The sequence below is a fragment of the Penicillium citrinum genome (genome assembly GCF_028827155.1).
Source record: "Penicillium citrinum strain IBT 23319 chromosome Unknown utg000005l:1.0-1900146.0:1.0-1900348.0, whole genome shotgun sequence".
In the NCBI taxonomy this organism is placed as follows: domain Eukaryota; kingdom Fungi; phylum Ascomycota; class Eurotiomycetes; order Eurotiales; family Aspergillaceae; genus Penicillium; species Penicillium citrinum.
Genome location: NW_026622690.1, coordinates 724,451 through 746,125, shown reverse-complemented (window position 1 = coordinate 746,125; position 21,675 = coordinate 724,451). Strand labels below are relative to the sequence as shown.

Below are 21,675 nucleotides of genomic sequence, written 5' to 3'. Positions count from 1 at the left end.
CTAAGGCCAAAAAAGGACGTTTATCGATTCAACCGAGTCTGAAGAATGGAAAAGCTAGTGTCCAATTAAAATAGCTGCAAAGCCACTAGGGGGGCCATGGCGGAGGACCAAGCACCCCGGAACTCCGTTATCCTCAAGCTATTCCAGTAGCTTGGATACTCGAATAAGCAATCCTTGGCTATCTTGGGCTCAAGTTGATCCTGTGGCTCATCGACACGGGGTGAAGCGGGATGTGGAGACCCATATTATTGTTGTCTTCACGATGAATGGCTGAACTACGTTTAAATATTTCCTTATCAGGCTCACGGAACCTTCTTTCTGACAGCGGCGTTGGCCTAGCGCCCGTAGATGCTCGCTTAGCAGCAGGTCTGCCTCTAGTTTGTGTTATATTCTCACTTTTCGACCTTTTGCGTTTGAGGAAAAGTCGAATAAAGCCAACCCAGGTTGATCTCGCGGCAGATTTTGGGTTCTTGAAAGGAATTGCCCAATCCTGCACCGTCGGGATTATATACGTACCCACATCATCTGAGAAGAGGAAGCAATGCACCAATGCCTCCTCTCCAGATCGGGATCTTCATACCTATGAAGATCCCATATTCACTTCGAAAGGGGTAGTACGCTAGAGCGAATATGTTTTATTTCTCTTTGCCGACAATTTCCCCAGTCAATACGAGCGAATGGACCCGCTATATCAGACGGTTAAGATCTCCGAACCAACAACTGGATCCCATCACGATTCTCGAAAATCTTTAGTTAATGTCGGGAATCGCCAGGCTGGAAATGATACTAAATCTCTTTTTCTTCCCGCGGAGTAGGAATGACCAGGTAGGAGTGTTGGAAATTTGCCAATTTGCGAATGCAGTCTGAGTTCTGTGATTTCTTGAGAGGTCCAAGTCTTCCATCATGGAGGGCAATTCACCCGCATCATACTTGGCAGAGAGTGGGTCCTCGACGGTGCAGGGGGTAATGTGGACGATGGCCCTCGTGCCTCTGGTTTTCGTTGGTATGCGATTGTATGTGAGAGTGCTTCTGAAGCGAGTTTTCGGTTGGGATGATTTCATTATCATCATTGCCATCGTGAGTATACTTCGTCTCACCCTTCCACTGCCCTCGAATAGCTTACTAATTCAAGCATCAAACAGTTATGTTTAGTTGCATACGCTGCCGTATCGCATGTTGCTGCCACTCTAGGCCTGGGCCGACATCTCGCTGTCGTTGCTCAAGATGATCTCATTCAGGTGGCTCTTTTGTGTGACATCGGTGAGGCGCTGGCTATTATGGCTTGTACGCTGGGAAAGACATCATTTGCTGTGACTTTGTTGCGAATCGTCGTTCATAGATGGATGATAATTCTGCTGTGGTTTGTGATTGTGACGATGAACATGGTCAATGTGCTTGCAGCATTATTCATTTTTGTCCAATGCAAGGATCCACGGCATCTTTGGAATCCTAAAATTCCATCAGAATGTTGGTCATCTGATGTGTTTACGAATTTCTCTCTGTTTGTGGGAGGTATGCCATTGTTCTCGCCCACTTTCCTATCTTAATTTCCAAGTCCGTCGGTATGCTGATCTTGTCATGAAATTTAGCCTACTCCGGGGCTCAAGATTTTGTGTTGGCGTTACTTCCATGGACCATCGTTTGGAATCTGCAGATGAGGAAGAAGGAGAAGCTCGGTGTTGCTTTTGCAATGAGCCTTGGAATATTGTGAGTTCTGATCTGGCAAGAAAGACGACGACCAATACTAAATCATCAAAGTGCCGGTGCAGCCTCTATAGTCAAGACCACTTATTTAGTTGCACTGTCTGCAAAAGCTGATTTTACCTGTGAGAAAGATAACCATCCATAAATCTCGTATAATGGCTAATGTTAATCCTTTCATAGGGGAACTCGCACCGCTGTTATGGTGGGCTGCCATCGAAGATGGACTGGCCATCACCGCTGCCTCGATTCCTGCATTGAAACCGATACTGATCAGGGTCTTTCCCGGATCCTCTTCCAGAGAAAATTATGACATGATATCTTATCCACAGAGGCCGTCACAGCATAAAATATTCGATAATTCCCAAGGCGAGACACAGACGGATATCGCACATACAAGTATTCGTGGAAGAGGAAGCCAAACCGCGATTCTTGAATCTCAATCCGCGAGGAAAAAAGACGAGACGATAAATCTCACAACAGAGGTTTCAGTGACCTATGATCGATCACTGTGAGTACCTTGAAGTATCAAGAGGGATTTCAATTACGAGAAGATTAGTTGGTCAGCTTCGCCCGGTATTTCCGGAAGTTCTGGATCGTGCTGTTATCAGCCCCAAAATATCATCTGAGCGGTTCTTATGACTTGAATCTTGAAGTGTCCCTTGGGGGTTCTTTAATAATCAAAATTATGCCTCGGGATGAGCTTACTAGTATGACCTTGTGTGGAAATCTAAGTGCCCAAATCATATCAAGAACTTCACTTAATCCCAAGCAAAGGTGCTGCTTTAACATTTGCGGAGCTGCCATCCCTTGCTTACTTGTGCCAGCTCTCATTGGTTACAAACAAACCATGGGCGTGTGAGGACCAACTGGACCGAGCCTCGGCGCACCTTTTTGAATCAGCGCGCATGACACCTGCTATGACACCTATTGTGGCGAAGCAAGTTGGGTTAAGGGGATCATTATAGTATAATGACATTGTGGTATAAGACGACCAAGTAGACGTTTCAAGGATCGAGCAGTCATCGAGATATGTTGAACAGTCATTGAATACATAAAGTCAGCGGTGTACATGTGACACAAGATGCATAAGAACTTCGTATGATTGGACGAATTGATTCGACCAATCCAAAACGCCATCGAGGCGGGTCCTCAAAGAATCGATTCGCCTTCAGCTCCTTTTCAGCTGGACAAGGTAAAATAATTTGCTGGGGCAAAACCACTGGAAAGATCCACCTGGTGTGGATATGTAGCAAGCACTTGTGAAATGATGCGTATTCTTATGCCGGAGAATAATATCAAACAGCTATCAAGGGTGAGCTGCGTGGACTGAGAAATTTATTCTGGACCAGTCTTTGTGACAAACCTTTTGGAACTAGGCACTTAATGGAAGCATGTACCACTTCCAAAAGAGAACATAAGCTGCGATTAGCGTGGTGGGACTCCAGGACTCGATGATCGTGGGTGGTGGGCTTGGCTTTCGTGCGGCGCCGATGATTTTTCGTATCCAAAAATCCCATCTTTTTTACCTTTGATCACCAACCCCAACACTTTCCCCGTACTTTTTATATCTGCCCTGAACGGCCCCGCGCAAATCTTGATTTCCTTTGAGTCTGTCACCCAGGGACACCCTTTAGCCATGGAGAAGGCCCACTCGCAGCGGCCCAAGACGGTCGCGGTCGTCGGGACTGGAATGGCTGGGTTGACCACTGCGCATTTGTTACATCGGGATCCCAAGAGTCGATACCAGGTGACGTTGTTAGAGAAGGTATGTCGTTCGATATCTTGCACGCATGGCCCCCACGTCATATCAAACGTATAGGTCGTTGTTGGGGCCAACAATGCACCCCTGTCCGCTACGTTCTGAGATTCAGGTACCTCAGACTAGGAGACTGACCAGACAGCTAGCAAGACAAGATTTCATTAAGCGCAGAATCGATTGCGATTCCTTCAAAAGATGAGAAAGATCATCTTATCTGGGCAGATGTGCCCATGCGCGCTTTCGCGGGCGGATTTTACCAGAATCTCATTCGCATGTACGACTACCTAGGCGTGAATTATCATGCGCAGCCATTTCTTTTCAGCTTTACGAAACTGCCACAGACACAGCAGTCTAAATCTTCAGCAAATCCATGCGTTCCAGGGCCAAAGATGGTCTATGCGTCGAATTTCCATCAAATTCCCCCAGTTCCGCGCACCATGGACTTAATCAACTGGTGCATGGAAGCGGTTTATGCTGTGCTATGCTACTCATGGTTCACGCTTTGTTGTTTCTTCATTTCACCATCCGCCGAGAATGTGCAGACTGGCACCCCCGGTGAATCTCTAGATCATTACTTGCGTCGCATTTGGCTACCGCAATACTACGTGATGAACTATCTACTTCCACTTATCTCAAGCGTGTGTACTTGCTCACACCAGGAACTTCTCTGCTTTCCGGCATCAGATATCCTCGATTATAAGCGTCGCACACACCGTCAACAACACTTTGTTGTTTCATCTGGTGTGCAGTCTGTCCAGACAAAACTTCTCGAAGGTTTACAAGTGCGTCTCGGTGTTGATATTAGCAGTGTCACACCAGAAGAGGATGGCGTCCAAATAAACTCCACTTCAGCCAATGGAAGCGTCTCCGAGAAGTTCGATCTAGTTGTCTTGGCTGTCTCGCCTGATGCAGCGGCAGCGCTATTTCCATCTTTGAACGCTCAGCTGTCGACAATACCTACTACGACTGTCGAGACGGTCGCACATACAGACGAATCATCTATCACACCAACCCTACGAGCTACGACAACGTCTACCTCGCTTAAAGATATAGGGTCTGGCCAAACACAGCGCATTCATTTCTATTCTAATGGTTCGATCACCGAAGCCGTTCATGAACAACCCCATTCGATCTTCGTTACAACGAATCCGCTTTTGCCAATGAAAGAGTCTAAAGTTATTCGTTCGGCGCGATTTACCCGCGTTTTGCGTAGTCCACGCAGTCGACTTACGATAAACTCAATATTCCAGAATAGGAACGAACTACCTAGATCGCCATCTTCCTGGCGTAATGGAGATGGTGGAATTTTCTTGGCAGGTGGATGGTGCTGGGATGGAATGGTTCTACTAGAAGGATGTATTGTCTCTGCGATGAGAGTTGCTGCCCAGCTGGACGTTGTGGTACCATGGCTTGAGACAGAGAATTGAGAATTAATAATTATACAGGTACATAAAGACTCAAATGTTTCTTTACTGCCTTCTCGGAAGGTTGTAGATACAGCTTCGGTTCTTCATAGCATTTCGAGCGCATGTTTTTATTCAAAAATAGCTTCAAACGGATTTCTATCAAGATTCAAGATTCGTATCTTATGATACCTGCGATTTCTAGTGAATTGAACTCGACATGCAATCCATACACATGCAAGTTGAATTTGCATTCCTCATTTGGAATTAGTTTGGGGACTCCACTAGTGACATGAATATCATTTCCTTTCACCCTAACGCTATCCTCAACCCTCCATGGTTGTGTTTAGTCCATGCTTAAAGCCCCAGACAAACACCATTACCAAGCGCGCAGAGCAATGGGCACTGTTTCAGCGGGGTATGCGGTCAGCCAACTTATAGTAGGCATACTGGGAAAACAGAATGTTTGGCAGGTAACTTACGCATATGTTAGGACCAGTCGGGTTCGATGCGCGTGGGCAGAGATTCGAACTTAGACAGCATCCCAGTTGAGGTCCTCCTGATACACAACTTGTACCGGTTGGGCACTAAATCGTGGCCCTTTAGCTTCAACACGTCGATCCTAGCAAGTTATTCGACTTACGCATATTCCGGCTGTCGGACAGAACGGATTGGCTGCAGGACAGGCCACACAGATGCCGTTCACACATCCACCACCCCCAGGGCCAGGCGGGCACTAAAGAAGTCATAAGTATGAGAAAATGAGTCTACAGTCGAAGGTCTGAAAGATGTTAATATATCCAACATACCGATTTGAAGCATTGACCACAATTTGAAGTACTTGTCGCCAAATCAGCACATGTGCCTCCGCAGCAAGCTGGGAATGTTCCATTGCACGTTGGTGCATCGCATGATCCACAGTGATTTATAGCGTTACTAAGATCTGTACATGTACCGTTACAGCACGCAGGAATCAAGCCTTGACAAGGTAGTGATAGACAAGAGCCGCAGTGGTTCGAATCAGAGCTGAGATCCGTGCAGTTACCGTTGCAGCACGCTGGACTAGCACCAAGGCAAGGCAAAGCTGTGCAAGAGCCACATTTATTGACGTTGGATGCCAAATCAGTACATGTGCCATTGCAGCATCCAGGTTTGATGCCCAAGCAGGGATTTGCAACGCATGATCCACAATGGTTAATATCAGCGTCCAGATCGGTACATGTTCCTAAACAACAAGCCGGCTTCGAACCCGTGCAAGGTGCATGAGTGCAAGAACCACAGTGTGAAGCATCCGAGGCTAGATCTGTGCAGGTTCCATTGCAGCAAGCTGGTATTACGCCAAGGCATGGGAAAGCTGTACAATTGCCGCAGTGGAGTACATCAGAGCTGAGATCCGTACACACGCCAGTGCAGCAAGCTGGATTTGCACCTGTGCATGGAGGTGAAATACAATTTCCGCAATGAATTGGGCTGGACGCGAGATCGGCACATGTACCGTTACAACATGCTGGAAGAAGACCGAAGCATGCTGGCCCTGTACATGCTCCACAGTGATTTATACTCGAGGCTAAATCGGTACATGTTCCATTACAGCATGCTGGTTGCATACCAAGGCATGGCAACGCAATGCATGAGCCGCAGTGGTTCACGTTGGAGGAAAGATCGGTGCAGTTTCCAGAACAGCATGCATATGCTGTTGGAGGGCACTATAAGATTTGTTAGTGCCGCAATTAGGGTGAAATTGACTGGGGAATGTTAAAGAAAAAAAGAATACTGACACTAGTCAGGCAAGTTCCGCAATGTGCAGTATTGGAGTCTAGATCGGTACATTGTCCAGAGCAGCATGCTGGTTTGATTCCGAGACAGGGGAGAGCGAGGCAAGCTCCGCAATGATTTGGATCATTAGAAATATCAACACATCCTCCTAGACAACAGGCTGGCTCTACACCAGGGCACTATTTGACAATGTTATCATCGAAAGCAGCTCTGGAAAGAAATTGTCTTGAAGATGGCTTATACTCACAGTAGTGTTGCACGTTCCGCAGTGTAGAGCGTCGGTGGCAAGATCAGTACATTCTCCAGAACAGCACGCAGGAACAATTCCGATGCATGGGGTTCCATTGCACGCGCCGCAATGAAGAATATCAGAATTGAGATCCGAGCATATGCCGGAGCAGCAAGCTGGAGTGACTCCCGAGCACTATAAATCATCAATGGTTGGTACACACTAGGTTAGGCGAAGGGGAAATGGAAACTAACCTTCAGACCACATATACCACAATTGGTGACGGAGCCAGTCAAGTCTGCACAAGTACCGTTGCAACATGCCGGTAAAACCCCAGAACACTATGAAATGGGAATAATCAGAGCGTGGCTCTACCCTCGGGAACTCCTCCACGCAGGATTTGAGACTCACCGGTGCAGCATTACAAGCGCCGCAGTGCTGGAGGCTTGTACCAAGATCTTGGCAGACACCTGAACAACATGCAGGTCTAAGGCCAAGACACTATGATATTGTTAGTCGAAGAGACAATAGGACTGGACTACGAGAAGGAATGCTCTTACTGGATTTGCCTGGCAAGTTCCGCAGTGGGTAGTTGAAGAAGCAAGATCCGCGCATGTACCAGAGCAGCAGGCTGGGTTGGTTCCTGTGCACTGTGTCACGCTCATTCTTTAGTAGAGCTCAGTGCCAATTTATGGCCATTTTGTGGCCACGAAAATCACATACAGCTGAAGCATTGCACGAGCCGCAATGTTGGATACTTGTCCCGAGATCAACACAGGCCCCTGAGCAGCAACCAGGGATTTGTCCGACGCACTATGAAATTTTAATTTCGAATCTTTTTGGGGAATGTAGCATATAAATACTGACCGTCACCCCACAGTTGCCGCAGTTAAGAGCATTGGAAGTTGTATTTACGCAGAAGAAGTTGCAACATGACTCGCCAGTTGGGCACTGATCCAATTAGTTAGCTGACGCGGAATATATAATCCATTATATATATGACAAACAAGATTCAGTGGAAGCTTGCGGTTGGTCTTGGAACAACATACAGGTTTCCACGGGAAGAATGACGCGCATTGGATTTCCGGCTCATTCAAGCTGGTTGCTATAGCTGTTGTGCTAACAACTGTGATGGTTGCACTTGGAGGTCTTGTCCTTGAGGGCCTTGAAAATGCAGATGAGCTGAAACTCGAAGAGGACCTAGCTGGCTTTGCCTCGACTCCATAAAAGGAGGAGATTAAACAAGCTAAAGCCTATTTATTAGTTTTTAAAAAATACCAGAAATAAAAGGTCAAGATGAGATCTCACCCAGAGACAACAGAATGGATAATGCTTTGGCCATGATTGGTGATGCCCCAGAGGAAGCAGATGGCATCAGCGAGGTTTCAAATGAGGTCAATCCTCAGATTCAATCAGCCCCTAGCCTTTCAAAGCTTAAATCATGATGGATATATCTCAGATTAAGAAGGTAAAATAGCAGTTCAATAGTCTTCCACATGTTAACAGGCGCGGTTCAATGGCTAGGTTCAATGGCCAGGTTCACTGGCTAGTAGTTACATGCTAATCGTGTGACCCTAATGAGCGGGTCCTACCCTACATTCGAGGTTGTACGATAGATCTGGATGAAAGTGAACCTAGTGACATACATGCAGACTAGACTGATTCTCGCCGAAGAACGAGACGTGCTATGGCCGGGTTTGCTTTGTCTCACCATAGAGCATCCGTCAGAGGATCTCCAATTCAGTGAATGTCTTCGTAATTATGGGACATGGTTCTTTCAAAAGACCAATAATTATAATAATGGCCAACAGAAAAAGCAATGGGTTGATCAAGTGAGATATACTACGACCACTGGTATATTCAAATCAGCCAGGGATGAGTATTAGTACTAACATATCACTTGCGAGGGAGTAGTGACGGTTGAATCAAAATTGATATTTCCAATGGCAGGTCGGCCGAGGTGGATTTTGAGATTTTCCTTCTAAAAGAAAAGCTCAAAATCGCTACCTAGCGAGCTACTAGCGACTAGGTAGTCGCTAGTAGCTAATAGCATTTATTTCACAGGCTTCGCAACCTTGTGTGATGGTACGGTTCCAGGAGACTCGTACAACCTTGAAAAGTCTTGACTTTATATATCTATTTTTCACAATGGCGTCGGGGCTTTATAAAAGGTTGAACGAAATCGACCTCGGCAACCCGTAGTGTTTACTTGTCAGGTGGTTCATTACCTAATTCCTACCTTGTTAATAAACTAGGGGCTAGTACCATAATCCATTTCAGGTAATTGTGAACCTGGATTTCTCGGTTATTTTCTAAAATGGCTATATACTAAAGCTGCGGATCGAGAAGAAAAAATATGATACGACCAAAGAATTGCTAGGAAACTAGCAGGAAATTGGGGGATGTGAGACCCTGGAAGGATGAAATCAATACCTTTAATCCATGGCTAATTCTTTACTGTTGAAGCCGCTAGTGGTAATTCATTATGAATTTCAATGTCATCCGAAATCGAGATCTTTGTATTCATCTTATTAAAGTTTCGCGCTTCCGGCATCTTACTTTGATTATCATGTTCGATAGCGCATGTTTCGCTTTTATGGCAACGGAAAAATCTAGCCTTGCGCTCCAAGGTTGGTCGTTGACAAAGCTGGCTTAAAGGATGTCCTACATATGGATTTCGTTAAGGATTGTTCGATTAACTAGAGAGATTTGGTAAATTTAGTTGGATACTATCATGATCCATGAACGGATATATGCAAATATTAGGTATTGTGCCGGTTTGCAGTAGCAAGTAGTTGCATCTGAAGTTGGAATTTCATGTTTGCATAATGAGAAAAACCGTGATTGTTCCAGCGAAAAGGAAATGTCTTTTCTTTAATTAAGAGGAGATGGGCTCTGAGGATTTTGGAAGACATTTTCCGGGTCGATATCAGTCTTAATCTGCCGCAGTCGAGCCAAATTAGAGCCCCAGTATGCCTCGGGTCCATTGGGCATCAGAGGATCAACGTATCCCGGATAAGCAGAATAGGGGTGGCCCTCAGGGGTGATCATTTTGTTGACTTTATCCAGGAAATCAATTTGGGTTTGGGAGATCGACCCCAGTAAATTGATCGAGTACGATTGAAGCCAAAGTAAAACGTCACGATGTGCGTATGCAGTGGCGTCGGCAGGGATATCATTTGTATATCCGCCTTGGAAGTCGAAAAGTAGGAACCAGATTAAGGTACCTTTGTCAGTATTATCGATGTACTCGAACAATTGGTCGATGGTTTCGTTGCTCATAAGATTCTTCGGCGTCCATGCATTTGACTTCGCATAAAAGTTTGCGGCAATTCCTCCACCCAGCTCTAAAGCAGCTTCTTCAGCCCAATTACCGACCAGCCCGAGCCAATCCTGGAAGACAACTGCACTGCCATTTGTGCCGGGAAACTGGCTTCCTATATCTAAAGCCTTGTACTCCTCTTCCGTCCCGAAAAATGTGCCGGTGATAATCAGTGTGTCTTCCAGTAGCGTGAGCGTAGATGCTAGCTTGCGGGTGAGCTGGGGATTCGAAATATATGCTTGCCACTGCTTGAAGAGGCTGGCTCGTTCCTCAGTACTGCCAATCTTGAACGTGTATTCATACTTGACAGCAGTACCTGGCTCGGGTTCAGTGCGAACCGTAAATTCAGTCACAATACCAAAACCAGATGCAGCTCCTTTGATAGCCCAGAAAATGTCCGCATTCTCAGTCTCGGATGCGCGAACTATACTAGAATTGGCAAGCACAACTTCAGCTTCCATAATGTGGTCCAGAGCAGCACCGAACTGTCGAGAGGTTGGTCCTAGACCGCCAATCGTGAAGTGACCGCCAGTACCAACTTGAGGACAAGTTCCATGGGACATCGCACGCCCTCCAGCATCGTGCAAACGCTGGGTCACATCGCCTAATAGTGTACCACCGCCAATTGTCGCATGCCAGTTGGTGTTATCCATCGAAAATTGCTGCAGATTTTTGAGATCAACGACGACAGCTCCGTCGGTTCCACCAAGACCTATCAATTAAGAAGTCAGCCAGCACCTCAAGTGAAAACGGGAAATCCAGTGCATACAATAATTGGCATAGCTGTGACCGCCGCTCTTGGCCTGAACATGATACCCATTATCAGCCGCACACTTGACAATTGCTGCAACTTGGTGCGATGAAGTGGGAAACGTGACTGCTGCCGGAGTCACCGGGATATTCAGGTTATAGCGTTTCACGTCAGCAACCTGGTAAAACGGGTCACCAGCAAATGCTACACGGCCGCTATCGGTCAAGGCATACTGAAGACAAGTCTTCAGCTTCTCCTCGTTGCCGACATCAGTCGCAAAGACGGCAGATACAGCGCTCAGCGTAAGGAAGATGTTCCGGATGACCGCCATTCCCTGATGATCTTCTTGCCTTGTTTAGTTGGACATCAGTAAGGAAGGAAAGCCGTTCTATATATCTAGAAGAGACCCGGAGATCTGGATAGATAATTTTATATGCAGTTGCAACCCCTGTCAACGTGGGTCGACTAAGAAGCCCAAGTCAAAGATCCAACCTATAGTGATACACTAAATTGGGATTCCTGAAAGCCGCGCGCATCTTGTACTGATTTAGGCAATCTACAACACCCCGAAAGGCCCTGCAAGAGGCCAATGCTGATTATGTTGATAGTGGTAGAGACTAATACTTCGGTTAAGACGCCCGGGAATTTTCAAGCAACTACTCCTGACCTGCATTGCACAGAGCAGGAAAGTGATTGTCGGACGATCTCTAACCACTAACGTGAAGCCCGGACTTTTGTATCTGAGACCTGCGGAATTAGTGCCATGCGGGGGCCATAAACCAGGGGTTATAGACGGGGTATAACGCACAGCCCGGATTGGCGTTAGTGTTTCCTACAAGGGTGAACGCTCGAAGGATCGACGGGTTCCACTAAGTGGGATGCCGAGGTGAAGTCTACAAAAACCATGTGTCGATACAACGGGCTGTGGGAGCCGAGCACCTAATTATACAAATATTATTATTATTGGTGAGGCATTGGAAGGCTGGGAAGAAAAGCCAGTATATTTCGAATTATGGGTATCATACATAATCTCACGTCCCTAAGTCTTAACTATACATACAATTCACCATCTATGCGTACAGACTCATTAGACTAGGCTTCTGAACTTCCAAGGACGAGAAGCTGCAGTGGCGTTTCTGTTCATCATCAAACGTATCCACGATCCAAGCAGCTGGTACCGGAGTCTCTCCCCATTTCAGCTTTTCCAAAACGGCTACATTTCCATCCTCACCCTTGGGAAGATGACAAGCAGCACTGATAGCCACACTGGAAGATTCGGGAATGGGCATGTTCGATTTGAATCTCCGGAATGCGAGCACGATGAGTAAAAGCACCATGATTGTACCAACCAGGATAGACAGAAATATCGGCATGGAGGAGTAACCGAGAGAGCTGATTGTAGTGCCTGTATCCATGACATCCTGTGGATTATATGCAATCAAAAGAATATAGAAAATGCTCTGGGATACGAGGTAATGAAGGAGCATATAAAGTATTAGAACCGGGACACCGTATTTATACGGCACGCTGAGGTAGTACGTTGAACGCTGCTGGCTCCCTTTCACAGGCCAAGTGACACGGAGCGATTTGCGATTTGCGCCGTACGAATTGTACTCGCTTGCAGCCAACATGCTTGTTAGGACTGCATTATAGCAGTAGTAGCTGATGGTAATTGCCAGTTGCGGTATGTTAGCTACGACCACAGAGGCGAGCATTGATAAACCGAAAATATCTCCTCCGATGATATTCTCATCTGAAAGATCAACGTCTGAACTGAACCAGTTCTTGAATGTTTCGGCACTAAACCACTGCTGGTCTCCGTATAAGCCTCCTCTGAGCGAGATGCTGAAAAGATAACATCCAATGATGATACATAAGAAGCACCTGATTGGATGTCAGTATAATCTCACTGAGAAGTTGTCCAGAGAAACAAAACAAGGAAAAGAAAGAAAGAAAACAAGGGCGATTTACATGAAAAGGGTTGCAGCCCAACGCCACCCACTTGCTGCTCTACCCCAGAAAGCCCTCTTTTTGAAACGTCTATATGTAATAGGGCCACTTTGATCATTCTGCAAAACGGCTTGAAAGCCAGCTTTGTTGACCTTGACCCAGCAACCTTTTCTCACGTCTGATCCACTAATCCAACAAAGACCCTTGGTAGTCGGATCTTGATTTTTCATAAAAGAAGCCACAGCATCACCGATCGTAAGAAGAGGCGGCGAGCGAGACCGGCCAATATGCGCCGCAAGAAACATAGCTGTAACCTTTGCAAACGCAGCAAGCATGATAGTCAAGCAAATCGGGGGACTGTAAAGCAATTGACAATGTTCGTCGGCTTTGATAACAAGACACTCTTCGATGGGAATCATTTCCGTATTTCGCATGCTAACTTCTTCAAAACCTCCACCATCCATCGGAACATATCTTGTCACAATATCCCTTGAACCATAACAGTTCGCATTGGCACCCTTGGCACCAGTCAAATTTGAGAACGGAATGGAAGGAAGTTTATCACCCTGGAAATAATCATTCGAACTTTGAATATCGGTGTTATCGACGTCGGTCATTCGGAAGGCGGAATCACCACCCTGACTCACGGTAAGATTTGAAGCCAGCGCAACAATACCTCGAACTCCCGTCGCTGTTGTCATAGACTTTTTCTTGCACTCAGATAGAGGTATACGGTCGTAATTCCCATTTGCAATTTCATTTGCGAAATCAGTCCAGCGGAGCGATGATGTGAACGCATAGTCTCCGTCATAAGGAGCAGGGCATGAGAAACATTTCTTCAACGCTGGAGTTGCGACATCGTTGATATTCGACGAATTGAGATCTTTTGGTCCAACGACAATGCCGAATTCATTCGTCGATAAAGATTCAAACACGATTGAATTGTACCTGTTACAGAATAGAGCCACAATTAGTCCGCCATTCATTGATGCAAGGGATATATACCAACCACGAGATACATTTCCGTCTGTGGAGTGAAAATAAAAGAAACATACATCAAATGAAACGGCGTCGCCGTAATCATCAAAATCAACCAAAGAACTAGACGATACCGCTCAATAGCAAAAAGATTCTTAACACTCGCACTGCCAATGTCAAGCCACTTCCACATAGCATGATGAGCATCGACTTCTTCCCTCGTCGGCGCAACAAGAGTCTGCATACAATAATTGCTAGCAGCAAGAATACAAGTACTAAGAACGTTGATAATTAAATGCAGCGCCGTATCCCATCGTTTCGTGACACCGCAACCACCCCTATAAATCACGGCCGAGCTGCCAAAGCCACTATTCTCTGGGAATCGACTTGCTAGTCCAGCTGAGACTCCGATAAAGATTAAATTGAGTAGAAACACGATGCTGGCTGCCTTGGCGCACATGTAAACGCCCTCTATCCATCTTTTATCTCGTTCGAGGTCGTCTGGATGAGATTGTTCGAGATCTGATTTCGCATTTTCTCTTTCTGACTCGTCGGGGGATCGGGGATTTAGTTCAAGGAAGGTCACATCTTCATTGAGAGAGGGATTCTTCTTGATGGAATTTTTCCCGAATGTAGGGTGATAGCGAAAAGTTGACGTTAAAGACGAGGCTAGCGAGAAAGCAGAAGATCGAGATCGAAGACTGGGTGCGTTTTCGTTTGCTTCTGCAGTGAGTTCGACCTGGTCATCCTCGCTTCCATTGCGTGAGACACCCTGGTAGTGCTTCCGTGAGAAGAAGGATGCAGCGTGGTTCCATATTTGTCTGATGCTAAGTGTGTCCATCCCTGATGTTCAAGGCATTGGCATTGGACAATGATATGTGTGTTCTGGGGGGTGAGCTCGACAACAAATGGCCGATGTTGCGGAGCTCGTGATAGACAAGAGGGAAATTTGAACTAGATAGTCTGCATCGCGCGAGAAAAGAAGCTCCGCGATCGAGAATGACAGCCCCATTCGTCATCCCAGAATACGGAATAACTGTTTGGCCCCCAACTGCATGCTGGCCATTTGTGGAGATTAAGGATCAACAAGGGAATGATCGTTGACGTGTATCGTCTCCCTTTGAAGTCATAATTTGGCTTGAAGGGAGAATGCATACTAGTGCTGATCGAGTCATTGAATCCCAGTACATAGCAGCGTGTCCATATTATTGTTCAGATTCTCCGGATGAGGTTTACATAGATGACGGATTCACAGTTGAGACTTAGTCATAGCATTTTGGACCCACCATGGGGGGCAGGGGGCCAGAGCGATCAAAAATGATACCAAAAATATCCGAGAGCGAAGTGTACAGCAAAGAGAATCGGGATTTCTCGAAAAGGTGTTCCATGTCCGTTAAGTACAGGCCGTAATTGAATGTCTCTCAAGGTGAAGACTGTATATCGGAAACCACAGGAAGGAAGAGGCTCTGTGGAGAGCCGGTTCACTCAGCATTGATAGTTACATTAGAATACGAGCCAAATAGACCAAAGCGTATACTTATACGAGAGACTGTAAGCCGTTCTTTGCGTTGGTTTTGGGCGCTAAGTATAAAGACCAGCACTGGTATTGGATAACAGCAGATGGCTATACCGAACTCCATCATTTGATGATCAGTAGGCTAAGCCATAAAGCACTTCTGAGACAACTAAGCTCAATCAAATCTAGAGGCGAGGAAGATCATGTCAATGTCCAGGAAACATGAACATCGTGTGAATACCTCGAAGAGATAGAGCAAGTAGGACTATTGGCAGTGCAGGAACAACAATGAAACCCTTGTCTTTGGAATGCCCGTTGGAATATGCCTGAAAGTATGAGTCGTAAGCTAGCCTGAGTAGAAATTCTGTGAGAAAGATGGGCATGTTAGTATATCCGGATTCTCTACATAATAAGACCCATCTGCTACAACGGGATAAGTTGAACAAAGAAAAGATTGTCTATTTAAATACAACTGCACTGTAATATCATCACTCATGGTCGTCTGCCATCCCCGAATCTGCAGATGCCATCTGAGATCACGTAAATAGGGCTGCTGGAAAATAAAAACAAGGACGCTTCAAACATATCGACAAGAAACAAAAGTGACAATTGATTCGACTGGTGCTTGTCCATTACCAAGGTCGTATCAAATCACTGTAGCAGTAGGGGGCAGATGAGCAGGAAGCAGTGTCAGAACAGAAACCAGGGGGGGGGGGGTATTTTTTTCTGTCGGGGGGCGTTGCCCTCTTTTTCATTTTAGTTTATATTTTTTGCTTTGGACACTTTACGCGAAAGTACCGACGCCATGCTTAGACTCGGAGGTACTTGAGTCGGTGTTCTGCGAGGCCAGATAGTTCTTGAACATGTCGGAGATGGCTTTCTCGGATTGCTCATCGCGCTCCTCGGTGCCATTCTTCTCCATGATCAGACCACGCAGCCAGTGGTTCTCAAGCTCAAGCTGGGAAACGCGAGCCTCGAGGGCGTCGTTCTTGTCGTTGGTTTCCTTCAAGGACTTCTCCAGAGCCTGCTCACGCATCTTCTTCTTAACGCGGAAACGAGCACTGGCGGCAGTGTTGCGACGACGCTTGTCCTCCTCAGCAGCATTGCGGGCTGCCTCCTCGGCGCTGGCCTGGGTGGACTTTTGGGTGTGCTTGCGCTTGGGCCCCGCGGTGGAGGTGGTAGGGGAGACAGCGCTGGCGACCGGAGTCGGAGACACCTGAGGGACATTCAGGGGAGGCTGAGTTTGGACAGGAGCCGGGTTAGCCGCAGGCACGGAGGGAGCCGTCGAGAATGGTTGGTTCTGCACGGGCATCTGCTGAGCATTGACCGAGCTGAAGTCGGGCTGGTACTCGGGCATGTTGCCGAGGCCATCTATAGGAATCGTTAGCTCTCCATTGCCACATCATATTACTAGCATTATTAGCATCATTATTGGTCACATCGAAGGATCGGTGATCGGTGATATCCATAATAGGGTATCGAGAGGGTATCAAGGTCACGTGGAATGGCGTAATAGCGGAGAGACCTCGCGTTTGCGACAAGGTAATTTCCCACGGCGCGAACGGACTGGCGAGTCCCTCTTCAAAGACCCGCAATGAGAAGAACCATCGCGCCACTGCGTGCAGGGCCTGCAGGGCCCCGAAAACTCTTTCATTGATGGCCAATCACCGAGGCGAACTGGGTGTCGACAAGGGTATAGGCACATTGTGCGTCCAAAAGGCGACATGGGCTAAACCCGAAGCCAGGTAGCGAGCACAAAGGCCGACACTTAGCCAATCAGCTACCTGCTAGCCATGCCGGGAGTATGCAAGTATAGTCCATTAAGTATGTGCGTAGGGCAGATCTTGAGATGGTGTGATATGTGGTGTTGTCCAAATCGTCGATGAAGTATTGTCGAGGGAAATGTACCGTAGAATCCATCCAATCCATCAATGTGACCAAGAGAAGATGCAATATCTGCTTCCATTGTAGAGATTGAACTTACCCTGAAGGAAGTCCAGGAACTTCATGTCGGCATTTTGATCGGTCTCGCCAATGTTCTTGTCATCGACAGAATCGAAGTTGGGCAGGCTGAGGTCGTTGAACTTGTCGAAATCAAAGAACTCGGTGTTGGTGAACAGCGCAAGCTCCTCATCGAGGTTGAGTGTAGTCTGCTGCTGCTGCTGCTGTTGCAGCGCCTGGTCGTAAGGCGACGGAATGGCATTCAAGTCATCGAGGTACTGGGAGAAGTTGGGGGCACGACGCCCGTTGAATGCGGCCATGGCGACGATATATAAGATCTTCCTCGAACGGAAGATCTAATTATCGACGAAAGGTTGTTCGATGTCTATTGTTCTCGAGGAACAATGAGAGGAATCGCGATCGTGATGGATCAAAACGGCTATGACTCGAGCGCGCCGAATGCGGCTCTGTCTGGAGAAGGGTTCGACAGCCCAGGCGAAGAGGGCTGAAGTCGAATAATAAGGGGCCTGGAGTCGCGAGTCGATTCCTAAACGTGGAGGGAATCGAAGAGTCGATGGAGATGGTGGAGAGTTGTAGAGAAGAAGGGAAGAGACAAGAAGGAAGTGGGCGGGGAGGGCCAAAGTGGGTTTTTCCTTTGAGTTTGCCCGTTCCAGAATGGTGGGGGGAGAGATGAGTAATCGTGATTTCACACTTACGTTTTCCATTTAACTATGGTACAATCATATATTATTATTTTGATTTTTATATAGATTGAATAGCATTATGATCTAGTTTCATATACTGTGGTTTAATTTGCTCTACTCTTCTCTGTTCTGGTGAAAAGTCTGGCTATAGTCCAGCATTCGCAGGACTGCAATTTGCTTATCAAGATCAGCGGCCGAGGATCGGAGCCCACTGCGGCGAACCTACGGAATCCACTCCGGAAATCGAATGGGGAGAAATTGGTCGCACAGAGCAATTCTCAATCCATGTGAATGCTACACTCTGTGATAAACAATGCGCTCTATTTTTCTAGGGCAGTATAAATAAAGATCTGTTCAATTTTCCACAATTCTTCACATATCTTGATTATTTTTTATATATTTAATCGAGCGCGGCATCCGCGGAAAACCTGCTTTGTCAGCCCGGAACCGGCGCACTCGCGAAGCGTCCACGGTTGAAAAGGCGAGTGGATCGTGAAGGGATGCAAGTTGCATTTCCTGATTCTTCCGAGGTCTCCCCGTGAGAGTCCCTTTTCGGAGTGCAATTCCGGAGGGTACAGACTCATTGCGGAGTAAATATACACGATTCAATACTGTATATGCGAGCAACAACGGCGATTTATCTATATATCAAAGTATGCTCAAGAGACAGCCTATAGTTGTAAAAATGATAAGATGACTAGAAGAGGAAAAATGTGTAGTAACTAGTGAATCAAATTGCATAGGTATACATTGCTACCATGCTCATTAACACTAGACACTCTGTTTCTTTGACCTTGCTCACATAGGTGACTTAGTCCATGACCCATTGTAAGGGCAGACCACCCGGTAGCACGACATACCCACGATACAAATAATGCTAATCCCTGCAGACATCCATTAAGCATGAAGCACGGACTCAATACAACTGCCGCTCCATCTTAACAGTGTCCGAGCGTGACACTCATCCTTGGCGTCACGGTTTACATTTACCCATGTGGTCTTGCATCTTCGAGTTTGCTGACCATCTTTGACGAAATCAAGCACTCAAATGGTGTCTTGTAGCCTTACCTATTGGAGGGGTTCTTGGCAAGAAATAGTCTGCTGGTGATATGCAACACACCCATTGCGAATAATCTTGGAACGCAATTGCCGCGCTTTATTATAGATGTTGAGGGTCTGGTCTGCGGATATCAAGACACTGTTGAAATTTTGTCAGTTGTTTGTTCATTCGATATACATAGTACAGTCTGGCCTGATCAATGCCATGCTCCAAATATACAAAGAGGAGAATGCCAGATGATGCCGAACGAAGGCCGAAGAGTTCCAACCGGAAAGTGATTATCTAAGCAGATCAAGAGCCAGAAGGGAAGGCGGTGGGAGAGTGATTCTCCTATCAACACGTGACATTGTTGACATCAGCCAGCATCGGATGAATTCAACATGGCCTCTACGATCAGCGCATGGTCTTCGCATTCAATTTCACAGCAGGCAATGAGATAGATCGGACCCTGTCGAACGAGCAATATTGGGCTCTAGCCAGGTCATCAAATCACCCTCGTGTCTGTCATCTCTAACTGACACCAGCTATGGCGCGCTCCAGGACGGTGCGCGCCCCGACAACCGCGAGTCTCCCAAACAATCTGCGCATTCCCTCAACGACACTCGCCCTGACGAAGACCTTGAGCAAATTGTCCAGACCGGCATTGCTCGACCTAGCTTTATCATGGCTCGAAGGCCACAGTGTGGAATCATCCCCTCCATATCTTCAACCTGACGACGCGGGCAACAATGACGAAGAAACTCTCCCTTACCCCGCCGCAGGAACAATCGCAGAAGTGAGACAAGCATACATTGACCTGCAAGACCGCAAAGGAGGGAAGCGCGAGATTATTGAGCGCATTCTAGAAGGTGATTGGCGTCACGGCATCACTCTTCGACAACTTGCAATGGCAGACCTTCGCTATTTAGATGATCGCCCAGCAAGTCTTCGCTGGACGGCGCTGGAACTCAGCCGGTTAGAAACAAAATCAAAGAAAAAAGACGAAGGTAGATCAGAATCAGACTGGTCTGCAAACATTCCGCGCATGCAAGCAGCATCTTTCGTCAAAGCCCTCCAATCTGAAATCGCACCCCTCGTCAAAGCTCACTACCATCTCGCGCGTTCCTCAACACTCCCTCTAACAATCCTCCGCATATTCATCATTGACTCGCCATATCAAACACCCCGTCAACAACCTGAGATCTTTACCGACGCAACCCGCATCATTTACATAGCTTTCCCTGATAGCTGCCCGTACTTCTACACATCATCCATCACAACTTCACCCGCGGCGAATTCCTCCACCACAACGGGTTCAATAGCAACAGATCCACGGACTCTACAGCGCCTAGTCCGTGAAGCGATACCCAAAGCCCTCTCACGCCCGCACGAACGGTTCACACTAAAACCAACTGCCCTCGCAGCAAAGAACCTCCCAACTCTCCTCGCGCTCCGTGGACCAGGTCGCTCAACCTCGTCGAATGGTGCGTTCAGTATCTTCGCTGATTCCGTTCTAGAGGGAAGTCCACTTGATCCGCGTCCGTCCAATACGGTATCTGCAGACGAACACATGCGCGGCCGGGATGCAGGCCCCCTGCACGAAGATAAAGAGAATGTAGATTTTCCAGAAGACTCCATGAAACCGGTACGTTCGAACAAGAAACGACAATCCGGCTCCACCACAGACGGGACATTGTCCCCGGACTCTAAGAAGAGGCGATTAGCCGTGGAGTCTCGATTTGGAACAGTCGGATCATCTATAGCGCCCGCTCCGTTGGACAGGCTTGATATTCGACTTTTAGACAATCCGAATACAAATACAGGAGACGAGGCGGACTCAGATCGAAACGCTGCTACATTGACGCCGGCTGTCTCTCTCACTTTCTCAGGGTCGGATGTTATTGGAGGAATTCGCAAGTTAGCGGAATTAGGCGTTGTTGATCCTGAGCGTATGCCATCATGGATGACGGGTGAAGAGGCTGTAAGTACGGCTTTTGTCCGTGCTGGTAAACGTGTTCAGGTTGATGGATGAAAGGTGAAGGTTTATTCGTGGTTTGGTTTCTGGGCCTGGCGTTTGGGTGGCATTGAAACTTTGTGATACCCATTTAATTCTGTGGTGGTTGGGTCAATTGATATCTGCATCTAGCTCTCAAGTCTGATATCGGTTTGGTGTAGGGATTCACGCTCTTTGTAGCGTATTTGTAACTTGGTTGCAACTTCTAAGCGCTTCAATTTCATTTCATTATCGTAAGTCATAACGGATCATCTTCGCTATCAAAGTGGATCTTTCTCATCTCCATAAAGCAAACAGCAACAGCAAACGTGTATCTCCTTTTTTGAATCGGACTTTAAGCTTGCACGGGTATCACCGAACTTATCAGTCGCTGAAAGTGGAAGAATCACTTCAGCTTTAACACCACACCAGCCTCAAACCCCATGCATGAATCACTCCCGGACTCGGCGATTACCAAACCGCCAGTATGAGGATGGCCGGGCAGTTGAGAAAGGCGAGTAAACGGACAAGTCTACGGGGATAGTGTAGTCAGTAGTCGTATCCAATGGAAGCCTTTGAAGGAATAGAGGTCTTAGATACAAAGGACCCA

General features: G+C 46.9%; 8 protein-coding genes across 8 annotated transcripts; 3 read left to right on the top strand and 5 right to left on the bottom strand.

The window, feature by feature from the left end:
- Nucleotides 1-903: 903 nt before the first annotated feature.
- N7469_006109 (uncharacterized protein) lies at nucleotides 904-2,210 on the top strand (the record flags this gene model as incomplete). Its single annotated transcript, XM_056645027.1, has 5 exons — nucleotides 904-1,077; nucleotides 1,143-1,512; nucleotides 1,590-1,707; nucleotides 1,759-1,826; nucleotides 1,885-2,210. Coding segments are annotated over 5 exons (1,056 nt in total), but the record flags the coding sequence as incomplete, so codon positions are not given.
- A 1,130-nt stretch (nucleotides 2,211-3,340) lies between these two features.
- Nucleotides 3,341-4,890, top strand: N7469_006108 (uncharacterized protein; the record flags this gene model as incomplete). The annotated part of the gene is made up of 2 exons (XM_056645026.1): nucleotides 3,341-3,469; nucleotides 3,610-4,890. The coding sequence occupies 2 exons, from the start codon at nucleotides 3,341-3,343 to the stop codon at nucleotides 4,888-4,890; spliced, it is 1,410 nt and encodes a 469-aa protein (XP_056500264.1).
- Nucleotides 4,891-5,398: 508 nt separating this feature from the next.
- N7469_006107 (uncharacterized protein) lies at nucleotides 5,399-5,758 on the bottom strand (the record flags this gene model as incomplete). The annotated part of the gene is made up of 4 exons (XM_056645025.1): nucleotides 5,399-5,488; nucleotides 5,510-5,602; nucleotides 5,638-5,647; nucleotides 5,676-5,758. 4 exons carry the CDS (start codon nucleotides 5,756-5,758, stop codon nucleotides 5,399-5,401), a joined length of 276 nt encoding a protein of 91 aa, XP_056500263.1.
- Nucleotides 5,759-6,808: 1,050 nt separating this feature from the next.
- Nucleotides 6,809-7,964, bottom strand: N7469_006106 (uncharacterized protein; the record flags this gene model as incomplete). Its single annotated transcript, XM_056645024.1, has 6 exons — nucleotides 6,809-6,821; nucleotides 6,890-7,066; nucleotides 7,283-7,372; nucleotides 7,432-7,521; nucleotides 7,595-7,684; nucleotides 7,921-7,964. The coding sequence occupies 6 exons, from the start codon at nucleotides 7,962-7,964 to the stop codon at nucleotides 6,809-6,811; spliced, it is 504 nt and encodes a 167-aa protein (XP_056500262.1).
- A 1,781-nt stretch (nucleotides 7,965-9,745) lies between these two features.
- Nucleotides 9,746-11,275, bottom strand: N7469_006105 (FAD-binding oxidoreductase; the record flags this gene model as incomplete). The annotated part of the gene is made up of 2 exons (XM_056645023.1): nucleotides 9,746-10,905; nucleotides 10,963-11,275. 2 exons carry the CDS (start codon nucleotides 11,273-11,275, stop codon nucleotides 9,746-9,748), a joined length of 1,473 nt encoding a protein of 490 aa, XP_056500261.1.
- Nucleotides 11,276-12,014: 739 nt separating this feature from the next.
- On the bottom strand, nucleotides 12,015-14,713 carry N7469_006104 (uncharacterized protein; the record flags this gene model as incomplete). The annotated part of the gene is made up of 3 exons (XM_056645022.1): nucleotides 12,015-12,828; nucleotides 12,916-13,842; nucleotides 13,950-14,713. 3 exons carry the CDS (start codon nucleotides 14,711-14,713, stop codon nucleotides 12,015-12,017), a joined length of 2,505 nt encoding a protein of 834 aa, XP_056500260.1.
- A 1,459-nt stretch (nucleotides 14,714-16,172) lies between these two features.
- N7469_006103 (putative bZIP transcription factor (MetR)) lies at nucleotides 16,173-17,649 on the bottom strand (the record flags this gene model as incomplete). Its single annotated transcript, XM_056645021.1, has 2 exons — nucleotides 16,173-16,759; nucleotides 17,373-17,649. 2 exons carry the CDS (start codon nucleotides 17,647-17,649, stop codon nucleotides 16,173-16,175), a joined length of 864 nt encoding a protein of 287 aa, XP_056500259.1.
- Nucleotides 17,650-19,619: 1,970 nt separating this feature from the next.
- N7469_006102 (CENP-N/CHL4 family protein) lies at nucleotides 19,620-21,104 on the top strand (the record flags this gene model as incomplete). The annotated part of the gene is made up of 1 exon (XM_056645020.1): nucleotides 19,620-21,104. The coding sequence occupies one exon, from the start codon at nucleotides 19,620-19,622 to the stop codon at nucleotides 21,102-21,104; it is 1,485 nt and encodes a 494-aa protein (XP_056500258.1).
- Between the last annotated feature and the right edge of the window lie 571 nt (nucleotides 21,105-21,675).